This window comes from Mus musculus, chromosome 4 (genome assembly GCF_000001635.26).
Source record: "Mus musculus strain C57BL/6J chromosome 4, GRCm38.p6 C57BL/6J".
NCBI classification, from domain to species: domain Eukaryota; kingdom Metazoa; phylum Chordata; class Mammalia; order Rodentia; family Muridae; genus Mus; species Mus musculus.
In genome coordinates this window covers 86571933-86585611 of record NC_000070.6, presented here as the reverse complement: position 1 = coordinate 86585611, position 13679 = coordinate 86571933, and the positions used below count along the sequence as shown (strand labels likewise).

General features: G+C 41.8%; 2 protein-coding genes across 6 annotated transcripts in view; one reads left to right on the top strand and one right to left on the bottom strand.

Moving 5' to 3' along the window:
- Haus6 (HAUS augmin-like complex, subunit 6) overlaps nucleotides 1–6757 on the top strand; it is a 33221-nt gene extending 26464 nt beyond the window's left edge. For 2 of the 5 annotated variants that reach the window (XM_011250010.3, XM_011250011.2), the window contains 3 exons: nucleotides 149–284; nucleotides 1739–2731; nucleotides 3594–4665. In XM_011250010.3, the coding sequence (XP_011248312.1) occupies nucleotides 149–284; nucleotides 1739–2731; nucleotides 3594–3643 (1179 nt within the window). In that variant the 3' untranslated portion in view covers nucleotides 3644–4665. Of the gene's footprint in view, nucleotides 1–148; nucleotides 2732–3593 lie in introns of all 5 variants that reach the window. The other 3 variants (NM_173400.3, XM_006537875.3, XR_390320.2) reach the window with 3 other exon arrangements.
- Nucleotides 6758–8326: 1569 nt separating this feature from the next.
- Nucleotides 8327–9939, bottom strand: Rraga (Ras-related GTP binding A). Its single transcript, NM_178376.3, has one exon. The coding sequence runs from the start codon at nucleotides 9691–9693 to the stop codon at nucleotides 8752–8754; it is 942 nt and encodes a 313-aa protein (NP_848463.1). The 5' UTR covers nucleotides 9694–9939; the 3' UTR covers nucleotides 8327–8751.
- Between the last annotated feature and the right edge of the window lie 3740 nt (nucleotides 9940–13679).

Below are 13679 nucleotides of genomic sequence, written 5' to 3'. Positions count from 1 at the left end.
TCGGTGGTTAAGAGAAGCATGTACTGGTTTGCAGAGGACCTGGCCTGCGTCTCTTGCCATCTGCCATGCTCTGCTCATGCTTCCTGCTGCACTCTGTCAGCTTTCTGTCTGGCCTTGCTCAGTTTTCTTTTGTTCTTTCCTCTTGTAGGTTGCCAGAGTAGTTCTGTCTGATTCCCCACAGCTCTCTGAGAGAAAAGAAGTTGAATTGGAGGAGCTGATTGACACTTTAATTTCTAATCCCTTCTTAACCAGGAAGCAAATTCCCCGGACTCCAGAGAACTTGAGTAAGTTACTGCTCTCTGTTCCTTTTCCCTTGCTAAGACATTTCCCACCATCAGACTCCTGATCTGACAGCTCTTTGGAAACAATTTAAACTGTCCTTGTTGTTTCGCCGACTGTGGCTCTTCATTCTGATATAATGGAGTTTTGTTGAAGCATTCAGCAGGACCACTCAAGTTTTATAGCCATCTTTCGTCAGTAATCTTTTGTGACTTCTGAGTACCTCCACAGAAGTATAATCAGTCTGATATTATAATCTTTAGTTGTTTTACTTGACTATTTTTCTGCAAAATATTTTATTTGGTCACTTAAAAAAAAAATTCTGGGCCAGTTGAGCCATCTTCCACATGGCAGAGAATGGACTCCTAGAAGTTGTCCTCTGACCTCCATTACATGCACCATAGCACGAGTGTAGTCGTGCACACATGCACATGTACAGACATGCACTAAATAGACACATGAATAAATTCAGTAAATGTGCTAAGAAAAATTCTCACCTTCAGGTCAGATGTCTATGTTTAGGGAGTATGGTGATTTTGCTTTCCAGTCAGCAGTCATTAAGTAGCCACCACTGCATGCATAGATCTTTACCCCATGACTAAAGTAATCAGAGTGTCAAATGCTTCCCTCTAGTTCCTGCAGTTGGTGTAGGCAAACCTGATCCTTCCTTCCTTATCTAGCCAGTGCAGATCTTTTGGATTGGATGATTGAATACAATTTCTTCTTTGCTGCTGATTTAATTCATTGAGCTGAGACAGCATAGGTTGGTGTTCTTCAAATGACAAACTGAATTAAATAGGGTCCTGCAGTATGCTTATCTTTTTAAAAAATTATATTTAACACAGCCCTGCTCATTTGTAGACACATTGCTAATAGCCATTTCCATGCTACAATGACAGATTTGAGGAGTTGTGGGAGATCAAATGGCCGACAGCCTAATATTAGCATCTAATCTTTTTTAAATTTAAATCTTATTTAATATGAGTACACTGTATCTGTCTTCAGAAGAGGGCATCACATAGTTGTGAAGACACCATATGGTTGCTAGGAATTGAACTTAGGACTTCTTGAAGAATAGTCAATGGTCTTAACCACTGAGCCATCTCTCCAGCTTAAGAGTATCTAATCTCTTAACAACAACAACAACAAAAATTCTGCCTGTTTCTGGTATGGCTAGACAAGTAGATATGTCTTTCATGTCTATAATCAAATATATTGTATACAGGTTTATGTGTATCTCAGGAACAGCTGCTGCTGTTTGTACTGACTTGACTTGGGTCATTTGGAGATGCAGTTTTCCGATGCTCTGGCTTGCATCCTGTTGGCATCTGTATGGAACTTGAACTGAGGCAGTACCTTTATTTTCAGCACTAGAATAAAGCATATTAATTACATGTCTGTGTTTGGGCATATGTAAGTGATAAAATATGTGTGTTCCCCCCCCCCCAACCTTAATTAGTAACTGATATTAGGAGCTCATGGAGAAAAGCTGTTGAAACTGAAGATAACAGAAGTTCAGATGGGATTCTAGTGGATGCCAGTGCTAGAGAAGTGTCGTCAGAGTCTTCATCTACACTGCATAATCAGAGGGAATTTAGCCTGGCTATTTTTTCCCCAGATTTTGATCGGTCTTATTTTCCTGAAGAGAAAGCTGTCTCAGATCAGCTTAAAGGTTTACCTCAGAAACATCTGGTAACAAGTCAGATCAGAGAACCCCCAACAGAAGATGTGTCAGACTTGGTAAATAAGAAAATGATTTGGAAGCAAGATTTAGAATGTGCAACCACCAGGCTTTCAGAAACTAGTCACATGGATGTATTCTCCCCTGTTGTGGGCAGTGGAATAGATGTGATGAGTAGAAGTAAAGAGGACTGTGTTCCAGTACCGCCGGACCACTCACAAGCTTCTTGCATTGAGCCTTCCACACATAAAACTCTGTTATGGGATTCTTTTCAGAGGTTGAGTGGTATTGGTATATTACATGAAACTCTTCCAGAAGTTGGTCGCCTAAGTCTTAATAGTTCTACTAGTTCAGAGACTAGTTTTAATCTGGAACCAAAGAGTTATGTGCACAGTGATGCTTTTGCAGATGATGTGGGAAAAGGACAAGCTATTCCAGAATTAGATTCTAATTTACAGGCTCGTCTCACTAGTTATGAGGCTCTGAAGAAATCTCTTAGCAAAATCAGGGAAGAATCTTACCTGTCTAATCCCAAGACACTTGAACAACACAAAGTAGAACTGAGCCCTGTAGCCAAAGCTGTGCAAGCAGATGATGCACACACTGTTTGGGACACTCAGGATTTGTTTATTGACTACGCAAAGCCATCTTCCCTCGTGCCACTTGATGGAAAAACACAGACTGTATCACTAACTAAAGCTTTTCTGGTGGAGCAAAAATTGAAGACCACAGTACCATGTAGCCTTGGAGAATTTCTGCCTAGTTTAAAAGGTAAGAGTCAACCAAACCTGTGCATGCATCCTTGCTGATCCATTCTCTTAACTTCTTTTCTCCTCCTAAGATAGAGTAGCATTGTGGTAGAGTAGCATTGCAGTACCTACCCCCGGCTAGCCCAAAACTCACTATATACTTTAGGCTGGCTTCACATTTACCATGTAGCCCAGGCTGTTTCTAATCTCCTGTTTACTTAACTTTTCATAAATATAGTACAAAGTGAATGTTGTGTGATCGCGGTGGGTAATGTGACAAATATAACCCTTATACCTTCATCAAAGGTAAGAGGAGTAGTAAACCCTTACTTTATGAGTACTTTCAGTCTCTCTCTCTCTCTCTCTCTCTCTCTCTCACACACACACACACACACACACACACACACACACACACACACAGACACGGAGGCAGACTATTTTTCCAAATACAGTCACATTTTGAGATACTGGTGTTAGAATTCCAACTGTGTGTTGGTGGGCACTTCAGCCTATATTAGTATAAGTTATTGAAGCCAAGCATTCATCACATTTTATTAATCATAGTTCTCTTATTTTTATGTTTGAAAATTATATAATAAAGTATTAAAATTATTCTTAGGTATTTAGGACTGATTTAGGTCTTGTTATATAGATTTTTCACATATCACTGGTTTTTTCATGATGAACACTTATGAAAAGTATTTTAGAAGTATATTGATTTTTATTTATTTTGAGAAAAGGCATTTGAGTAGAAATGATAATTTCATTCATTATTTGTTAGTCTTGCACAAAGTAAGCCTTTGCTAAATCAAGAACTTTACTACTTTGTGGAATTGTTCCTACTTATAATATTTATTTTCCTCTTTTAAAAATCAATTTTTCAGAAGAAGAAATCTCAAGTAAGAGCCTTGAAGCAAGAGACTCTCTGATTTGACAAGATGAAGCATTTTCAAGTTGATTTAGCTGTGATGCACTTACCCTGAAGTCTTGTCACTGAACTGCAGCTGATATCATACATTGGAAGTGAATTCTTTTGTCAGCATCAAAGGAGTTCAGAATGTACTTGGCTTCTTATAAGTGTTTAGGTCTTTTTTTTTTTTTTTGGTAAATGTTATGAGTTTGAAATATGAAGTATTTAAGAACAGAAAATGTCAAATTTTAGAAAACAATTTTGATTCCTAGAATAATCTTATAAGTGAATGACAAATATCATAGTTATGTTAAAAATATCTGTCGTTAACATGAGTTAGTGCCTAACCTAATGGCCACTGAATAACTGCATCTTTCATTTTAGAGAAATAAACCATTTTATTGGATCTTAATGGAATATTCTGGTAATAACACAAAGTGTAGTACCTTTACCTTTGGATGGATATTTAGTCAAAGCAGCACACCTTAGATTGTAAGCAGGCTTAATGAATTCTAAGTCTATTGGTCCTGCAGAGTGATGTTGATGGGATAAAATGCATGTGGTTGGTGAAGAAGATTGGAGAAACTGACGAAAATGGGTAAATAGAGATGGGCAGACCTTTAAAGAACACTGTCAAACTCTGTGTACTTTAGACTGAGAATTTAATTCTATTTATATTTAACAAGAATATAAATGCAAAATTTACAAATTTGTTTTACCATTGTGGTCTGTGGATGGTATGTTGGGGGTGTTTTGGGAAAAGCAACAAGTTTTTTGTTACTTACTGATTGGAAACATTCACGTTTCCTAGTGCCTACAGAGTATCCCAAAATAATTTGAGAAAATTGAACATGGATTTAGGCAACTTGTAACATTCGTATGTTTTTGCCTCATTGTCAGGGGTCTTGTTTGTATTATCTAAGGAATAAATACATGTGCCTGAATAAGCCTGACTAGAAGAGGCACTAACGGTTGATTTATTATCTCCTCCTAGTCTGTGAAGAGCCTCAGTGTGTAACTATCAAAATCTTGTTCCCAAGCCTTAAGAAAATGAGAGAAGAGAAAGGTAGATGGCCTGAGTTGTCAGAAGGACTGTCTAAAAGCTGCTTGACAGAGGGACGGAAAGAAGTCATGGTCCCGAGGGCTCTGGGTTCCTTCATGAGTGCAAAGAGGACATGGTCCCGAGGGCTCTGGGTTCCTTTATGAGTGCAGCAGAGCAGGGACTGCTCAGGTGTACTGGGAAATCCTTTGCTGTCTTCTTTACAGCCTAGTATCTACATTCTAAATAGCATGTTAAGGAAGAGGAAGGACTATCAGGGGAGCCAGAGCAGGGCTAAGTGTTCAATATGCATGATTGCATTTAACCTTTGTAATTGAGATAGGAGGCATACCTAGCCTGCAGATACAGAAGCTAAGAGATGAAGTGGCTGGAGTAGGATGCAGGGACCAACTGTATTAGGATCATCTGAGATGCCTGTTTAAAAATGCTCATTTAGAGAGGATCTAGAAATCTCATTTCAAATACGCTTCCATGGCAACTCACAAGTTCAGCAGTTTGCTGCCAAGAGGATGGGATTCATATTTAGTCCCTAGGTACCGTTAAGAAGTGGCACACTATTGTAAGTATATTGCTCTAGGAGCCCTTCATTATGAGAGTCAAAAGATGAAGTATCTGGCTATTTTGGGTTTATAAGTCACTAAAATTTACCTATAGTCGGCTGAGCATTTCTGAAATGATCATTTCCTGTTTCAGTACCATGAACAAATCTCAACTCTCACTTCTCCAAAACTGATTATAACTTAGTGTTTCAGTGCCTTCCTGCACAGTAGTGCCTTCTCCTGCAGTTAGTTCCCTTTGACGTTTAGGAACTACTTTGATCATGTCAGGCCCTTGCTTAAAAGCCCATTGATGGTTCATTGTAATTATAGAACAGCGTTTTGGTATAAAGACCCCTTCTTCTCTCCTCCCACCTCCTGCTGGGATCTTTTACCTTGTCCTCCTAGTTCACCTCAGTTCTTTGTTAGTTTGCAGACTCTAATAACCTTTAATTATACCAGTTAGGATTAAAAAAAATTATTTATTTTCACATGTAGGATATTTTTCTTCTAATTTTTAATTTATTTTCATGTGTGTGGATGTTTGCCAACATGTCTGTGTACCTCTTTGGTGCCTGGTGCTCCCTGAGGAGGGAGTCAGATCCTCTGAGACTGGTGTTAGCATCCACATAGGTGCTAGGACTTGATCCTGGGTCACAGGATGAGCAGCCACTGGGGTATCTCTTCAGCCAGCTATAGTTCCTTTAAAATTCACAGCAGCACTTTAACCCTTTAAACACCTTTGATCTCAGCCTTGGGGAGGCAGGCAGATCTGAGTCTAGTCTACAGTCAGTTCCAGGACAGCCAGTGCAACATAGTGAGGCCCTGTCTGCAAAGACAAGACTGAAGGTTCAGACAAATGACATTTTCTACCTTGATGTCTTAGTTTGCCCTCCCTAGATCCATGGTCTTCCATCTTTTCTGAAGTATATAGTATAGCTGTTTTGTGTGTGGGGAGGGTGTGGTGGTGGGGAGACAGGAATTTTGCTGTTTTTGTTCAGGTTAGCTTCAGCTTACAGCTGTCTTCTGCCTCAGTCTTCCAAGTGCTGGAACTACAGATGTTTGCCTAGCTTTTCCTTAATGTCTTTGTTAGACATCTCCCCCGACTTTATGTGATTTCTGATCCAGCTGTATACACACCTTGGTGCTGAGCATGAAAAGTGGTACTAAGTAAGATAAAGAACATTTGGGGGGGGGGCAGGGATTAAGCTTAACAAAATACTAAACAGACATTTTGAAACCTTTACAATATTCTTAGTTATAAGGTATCATCCCATTTTTTTTCTAGCGTGTAAACAGGAATTCTTGAGACCTGTATAAAAGCAAACTATTTCTCCCCCTAGTATACTAAAAAATGTGTTTCAAAACATTTCATTTAATGTGTGAAGACAGTATATATAGATCAGATGCCTGGTTGCTCTAAAGAGCACCCACCTTTTTATGCACTGAGAGCTGGCAAGTTCATGCTGTTAAGTGGAAAATGTCTGTGTTCTAAGGACTGTTCTACATACTGCTGTCTAGAATAAACAATGTTTCACCACTTGTCTGGAATTCCCTGTATTTCAAAAAGAATTATGCCTCAAACACACCACTGAATTATCGCATACAAAAGTACAACTTGGTAAAATAATTTAAGACTCAATGATACAGGTAAGAGTTTTTTTTTACTGGTGTTTTACTCACTAGGATCTAGATTTACAACAGCTTTTATGTTTGAGGCAGGGTCTTGCTATGTAGCCCTGACTGGCCTGAGTGAGAGAGTGAGTGAGTGGTCTTTGTGCCTTTGTAAAATGAATGGCTCCTAGTCAGAGAAGTCTCTGCTTTATCTAACACAGCCCATATGACACTAGAACTGAAATGGAGCAGTTTATATTTGTATTCTGCTTTTAACCATATGTGCCCAATGCAAACTAGGAACCTCAGAATCTTTCCCCACAAAATAAGTAATATACAAACTTGGTATCATGCAATTTCCAGATAAATACAAATGTCAAAACACCAATTTTGCAGCCTTTGTTTCTAAAGTTTGTAAATTTGGAATTACATGTAGAAATAGTCTATACCTAAAATGGTAGTTTTTATTTTTTTGAAGCAAGACCTTAGTATAGTATAGCCTAGGTTGTCCTTAAATTTATGGTAATCATCTTACATAGCCACCTGACTACTGGGATTACAGGGAAGGAGCAAATGCCGAGGTAAAGGGGTGTGATGGAGGCACAAAGGGTCTGGTCAGATCTAAAGTGTCTCACCAGTCATGCCAGCCTCCTCATGTTTTAATGATAGACATCACCATCCATCAGGTTATGAGGCTAGATTAAAATACTTGCATGCCAAGTACTTAATACCTGGCATTTAATGGGCTCAAACTTTGCCAGATGTCACATGCAGTGTTTGGAGGAATGGCATAATCTTGATGCTTGCTTTGTTGACCATTTTGATCTTAATGTAGTGGTCTTACTGTAGCCACAAAAGGAGAGCAGGCATAGTGAAATCACGTCTTGCCTGACTTCAAAGTAAAAGATCAGCACTGGGATTTCACCCCAGGAAGTTCTAGACAAGCATTCTAGCACTGAGCTATGTCCCTAGCATAAGAACTTGTTGGGACTGGGGTCTCATGTATCTCTGGCTAAACATCCCAACAACCTTAAAACACCCAATACTGCCTTCACCTGGGATTACAGGCATGCACCACTAGCACCAGGCTTTTATGTGCCTCTGGTGGTGGATCCCAGATCTTGTGAATTCGTGGCAAGCTATATACCAGTTGAGCTACATTATATAAATATCTAGTCCTTGAATTAGTTTTAAACTTTTTAAATGTGGATGGATGTTCTGCTTGCACCAGCTGTGTGCCTGGTGTTTGTAGAGGCCAGAGGGTGTTGGATTCCCTAGGACTGGAATTACACATGGTTGTGAACTGTCATGTGGATGCTAGGAATTAAACCCAGGTATCTGGAAAAGCAGATAGTGCTGTTAACCAGAGTCACTATTCCAGCCCCTTGAGTCTTTACCACTACTACATCTGCTACCAAGCATTGCCAATTTGCCAGCTAAATGATACTTGAGGATAATCAGAATCTATAAAGTACCTGCAAATTATTTCAAACAACATTTTAAATTGCTAATAAGTTTATTCATGATTGAAACCAAGGAGGATTTAGAAATACATTTTAATATCTTGCTGATAAAATAGTAACATTCCACCTTTGTGATCTGATAATACAGAAGATAACTGCTTTAATACTCTATTATAACCAGGTAACCAGAACACACACACATACACACACACCCACCCACACCCCACCTACTTTAGTGTTAACACCACACTAACTTTTCATAAAGGCCGTCTTGAAGATCTCTACTTGATAGCTGAGTAAATAGCGTCCAATACTAAGACTAGGGAAGAGATGAGATAGTAAGCACACGTTTCAAGCTCACTTTTAAGCACATGACATTATGAATATTAAAGACAAATGATGCAAAAAAAAAAAAAACACCGTAATTCAGCATTTTACTAAAGAGCATTTGGCATTATTTCAACGCATGAGGAGGCTGTGCTTGGGCCCATCTACTCTTTCTAGCTTCTCAAAGTGTTTCCTGGCATTACGAATGTTGATCAGAGTAGCTGCAGAAGGGATGGATGGATCTGACATGACCACCATCACGTACGTGTTTGATGTAAAGATGTCGATGAAGGCAGCGAAGTTAGAATTCCTCACTTCCATGCTCTGGAAAGAAGCGGCCAATTTACTGCAGCTCAGCTTAAACTGCTTGATGATGTTGCTGATCTTCTCAAAGCGGTGCACATCTCGCTGCTCTTTGCACTGGTAGTGGGAAATCACCAAGAACGTAGCTCTCTCGAACAGCAGAACTTCATCAGCCTCAATAATCTGGGCAAAATTCCTTAGGTTCATCTCCAGCTGCTGAACGTTGGGGATCAGCTGATAGACGATGCTGGACCAGGCTTTGTAGAGCGTCTCATCCCAGATGGACGTTCGAAAACAAGCGCACTCCAGCGGGCGAGACAAACGCCTCAGGTCTTCCTCTCGCTCTTTAAAAATCAGGTCACGTTGATCTTCCTGAACCAGATCCATTTTGTGCACCAGGCAGAAGATTTTGGCGTCAGGTGAATTCTGGAGGATGGCTTCCAGACACGATTGGTAATAATGCATATCTTTTTCCAGTTCGCGGCTCTCTACGTCAAACACGTATATCAGAACCTCCACATTACGGAAGATGTTGTCCCGCTGGCTGGTGAAGTAATTTTCCATAAAGGTGTCCTGGCCGCCACAGTCCCACAGGTTCAGCACCAGGTTCCCCAAGAATCGGACGTGGGAGTGCTCCACGTCGATGGTGGCACCCAGGCGCCTAGTGTCGCGCGCAATATAATTTGCAAAGATGATCGACCTCATGCTGGTCTTCCCCGACCCGCTCTTTCCCATCAACAGCACCTTTTTCTTCATGGCTGTATTGGGCATCACCTGCCGGCGTCGCCACGGACTGGGCCTGAGGCACGGCCTAACGGCGGACCGACCAAGGATGGGGACGGCGGGACACCGAGCACCGACCGGCAGCGGAGGCCGTGCACGCGAGCTGGGGGCAGGAAAGACCGCGGCGAGGCGAGGTCTCAGAAAACAGCGCCCGAGGCAATGGCCACAGCCGCTCCGAGCTAGCGAGAGCAGACCAGTGATGTGATCAGCTTCGGCCCGGCCGCCACCCACTTCCCGCCGGCATCTCGCGAGAACTCCGAGGGCCTGCCGCCACCCACTTCCGGTGGCGACATCGCGAGAACGTCGGCTACTCCTTTGAGACCCTTGGAATTCTAAGAAACTGCTTCTTCCATTGCAATCTAGCGCACAGCGAGTTAAAATGAAAGGGCGAGCCCACGCTGGGGTTTTGTTCTGCTTGGGTTGCCCTGGGTCTTTGCAGAAGGGGTCGAGTGAACCTGGGAGGGAGAATGCTGCCCCCGCGTGGCCAAAAGTCCTCACACGCCCACTGCCATTATCACCTCAGAGAGATAATAGTGCTGTAGGCTTGACAATCAGGCAGGTAGAGGAGCGGGGATGACAAATGAAAACCAGCAGAAAGAGATTTCGAAAAACTAATTGCCCAGGGCTAGGCAGTTCCTTACCAGGGAGACATCCTGATTCCTTGTTCTTTTTACCTCAGCTTGAGAATGTGTAATTAGAATCCAAAACTCGAGTAGAGGGTAATATGGAACACCATGCAATAGCTTCGTCCTCACGGTTACCGTGTGAACAACTGTTTTCAAACCTGAGGGGGTTAACGAGTCTGAGTGCCTTAGAAGGTCTGCTCACTTAGCCATAGGCCACATGGCCTCAAGCCTTTAAGAAGAGATAAGCAGTGTCATCCAGTAAGTTGAGGCTGAGTCAGTAGAATTACCAGGGCACGTCATATTCCTAAATTAGGACACTGCATCCTTATTGTAAAGCCCTTTCCAGGTTGTATACTACACTGTACCAATGAAGACATTTTCTCACTTATTCATTCAAAAATTGGATGTTGGGGCTAGAGACATAGCTTATCATTTAAGCCATGGTCTCCCGCACAGATATGGTGCACACACACACACACACACACACACACACACTGCTCTTCCAGAGAACCTGGGTTTGCTTCCCAGCACCACTGTGACTCCTTGAAACTGTAACTTCAGTCCAGGGGATGATGCCTTCTTTCAACCTCTGTGGGCACTGCATGCATATGATGCATAGACACACAGGCAAAATATGAATTTACATAAATAATGTTTACAATATGCAAGAAAATTCAAAAGTGGGCTGGCAAGATGGCTAAGCGGGTAAGAGCACTGACTGCTCTTCTGAAGGTCCTGAGTTCTAATCCCAGTAACCACATAGTGGCTCACAACCACCCCGTAATGAGATCTGATGCCCTCTTCTGGTGTGTCTGAAGACAGCAACAGTGTACTTATCTATAATAATAAATCTCTGGGCTGGAGTGAGCAGAGGTCCAGAATTCAATTCCTAACAACCACATGAAGGCTCACAAGCATCTGTGTAGCTACAGTGTACTCATATACATAAAAAAAGACAATTTAAAAGTAATCATTGTTGCAGGATATTTGATCACACTGAACCCTGAGAGTGTATTGTTTACTAAAAGACAAACAAAAACAAAAAAACGATTTCTAGTTGTGATGTGGCTCAGTCATAGCACACACCTTTAATTCCTCTGGTTAGAATACAGATATGCCCTTAGAACACACTTTTAATCCCAAACAGTGAAGGTAAAGTTAGTTTGTAGAAGAAAGCACCTTGTTTGAAAGTTATGTCTAATTGAGTGGCAGACAAAGTAACAAATCAGAGAAAGATTTGACAGAATAGGCTACACCCAGCTCTCAAGAGGAGAGGGGAAAGAGGTTACATAACCAATAGCAGCACACACACACACACACACACACACACAGAGAGAGAGAGAGAGAGAGAGAGAGAGAAAGAGAGAATCTACCAGGACAGTTACAAAGAGAAAAGGTTGAAAAGAGAGAGCAAGCTAAACACAGGGGAAGGCAGAGGAGCCAGAGACTGAGAAGGAGTCAGAAGATTAGAACAGATTGCCAAAATCAGTATGAGGCCAAGCAGAGCAATTAAGAAAAGGCCGAGAGAGAGAAGCCAGATTGAATCAGTCAGTTTGGAGAGGAGTTTGAGCCAGAACAGCTGAGTTGACCAGCCAGCCAGAGATCAGAACAGGAAAAGGTGAGCTTATTCAGCAGTAAGTCTCACAGGCAGGAAACATTCTAGCCCTAGATTAGATTGTATGGAAGCTAGAAGCTTCTAGGACCTGGCCTAGGTTAGCAGACAGAGACAGTAAGCCTTGGGGATGACAATAGGAGTAGAAAAGATACATTTACAAGCCATTGCTCCCTTTTATGCATTATTTAGTTAGTGTGTGTGCGTGTGCATGTGCACGTGCATGTATGTTGAAATAGATGTCTTACTTAGGGCTGGCCATTCAGTAGTCACTCTCAGTTCTTTGACCAGTTATGAGTCTCTGCACTAATTGCTGCCCACTACAGAGAATCTGCTCTGGTTGAGGCTGAGGACAGAACTAATCTATATGTAAACATAAATATTTAGAAGGGAGTTGGGCATGCCCATTTAGCAAGATAACTTGTAGGTTCCTCAAGTTTACAGTACCAGACATGAATTCTCTCCTTTGCAACAGGCTTCAGATCCAATGCAAAAGCAGTTGGTTACCTCATAACCTTTGTGTTGCTATTGTACCAGTGGGCATGGCAGGTTGGTGTTATAGCCTTCAGGGTTCACCACTGGGTAGTATCACTGACGACTTCCCCTGCAGTCTGCTTAGTTAGTACCCTCTGGCACACGAAAACTCGCCAGCAGGGAGGAAGGCTTTAGGTCTGTTCCAGCTCGATGCCCCCTCCCCTGCCCCTAGTTTGATGTCTTTATGCTCTGCAACCAAAATATATTCTGTCTCGAGCAATAGTGTCTTACTATCTAGTTATGGTCAGTAACCAAGAGCAACCGCAATCACCAGTGTTGTTTGGGGAGCCTCTGGGGCCTTTCTGACCCTGATCCCAGGTCTGGAACTGAGTTTTTGTTTAATAACACACATCTTCTGGGGGAAGTTTTGACTACCCATGCTGGGTACCTGTGTTTAAAGTTACACGCACATTTTAATTAGCCTACACATAGTGGGTCTTCATAAATGCTTTCCTTAGATCCTTTGTTTTGGTTAACAAACTCCTCCCTCATGCTGTACCCCGACCCAATCACTGCTTAAAGTTTTAGCCTCCAGTATTCTCCCCCCTCTATTTTCCTATTGTATGTATTCTATATACCCTCACCCATGAAGAGCCCTCACCCCTACATGGCCCTTTTTAGCTTCCTGAGTTTGACATGTACTCCCAAGTAAGCACAGATCTGAAAGTTCAATAGCCTTTGTTCTGAACATTTAGTGTTTTAATTTTGTCAGATGTGTGTGTGTGTGTGTGTGTGTGTGTGTGTGTGTGTCTGCCTGTCCATCTGTGTGAGTGTACACCACTTGTGCATCAGAGAAGGCACTGAATTCTGAACCAAGGTTACAGGCAGTGGAGAGCCACCTTAGCTAGGTGCTGGAAACCAAACTTGACTCCTCTAGAGGAATGAGGAATACTAATTGTAGTGAGGATTTTTGTTTTCTAGTTGGGGGGTTGGAAGGGATTGGGGTAAAGAAAGATGGTAAGAAAAAGATCCCACTAAAATAACCAGAAGGCCAGCTACAACTGATAACTCCTGAACTCCCAGTCCCAAGTAGTTTAGTTGTCATATGGTGAGAGGAGTCTCTTTTCTGATCTGTCTGTGTGGTGTTGTAAATGCCTTGTGTGTCTGGACTGGCATCTCCTTTCCTAAATCTGGGATTTTTTTTTTCCTGCTTGGTTCCCTTGAAAACACTTTTCATGTCTCTAGAATGAGATTCTTCTGTT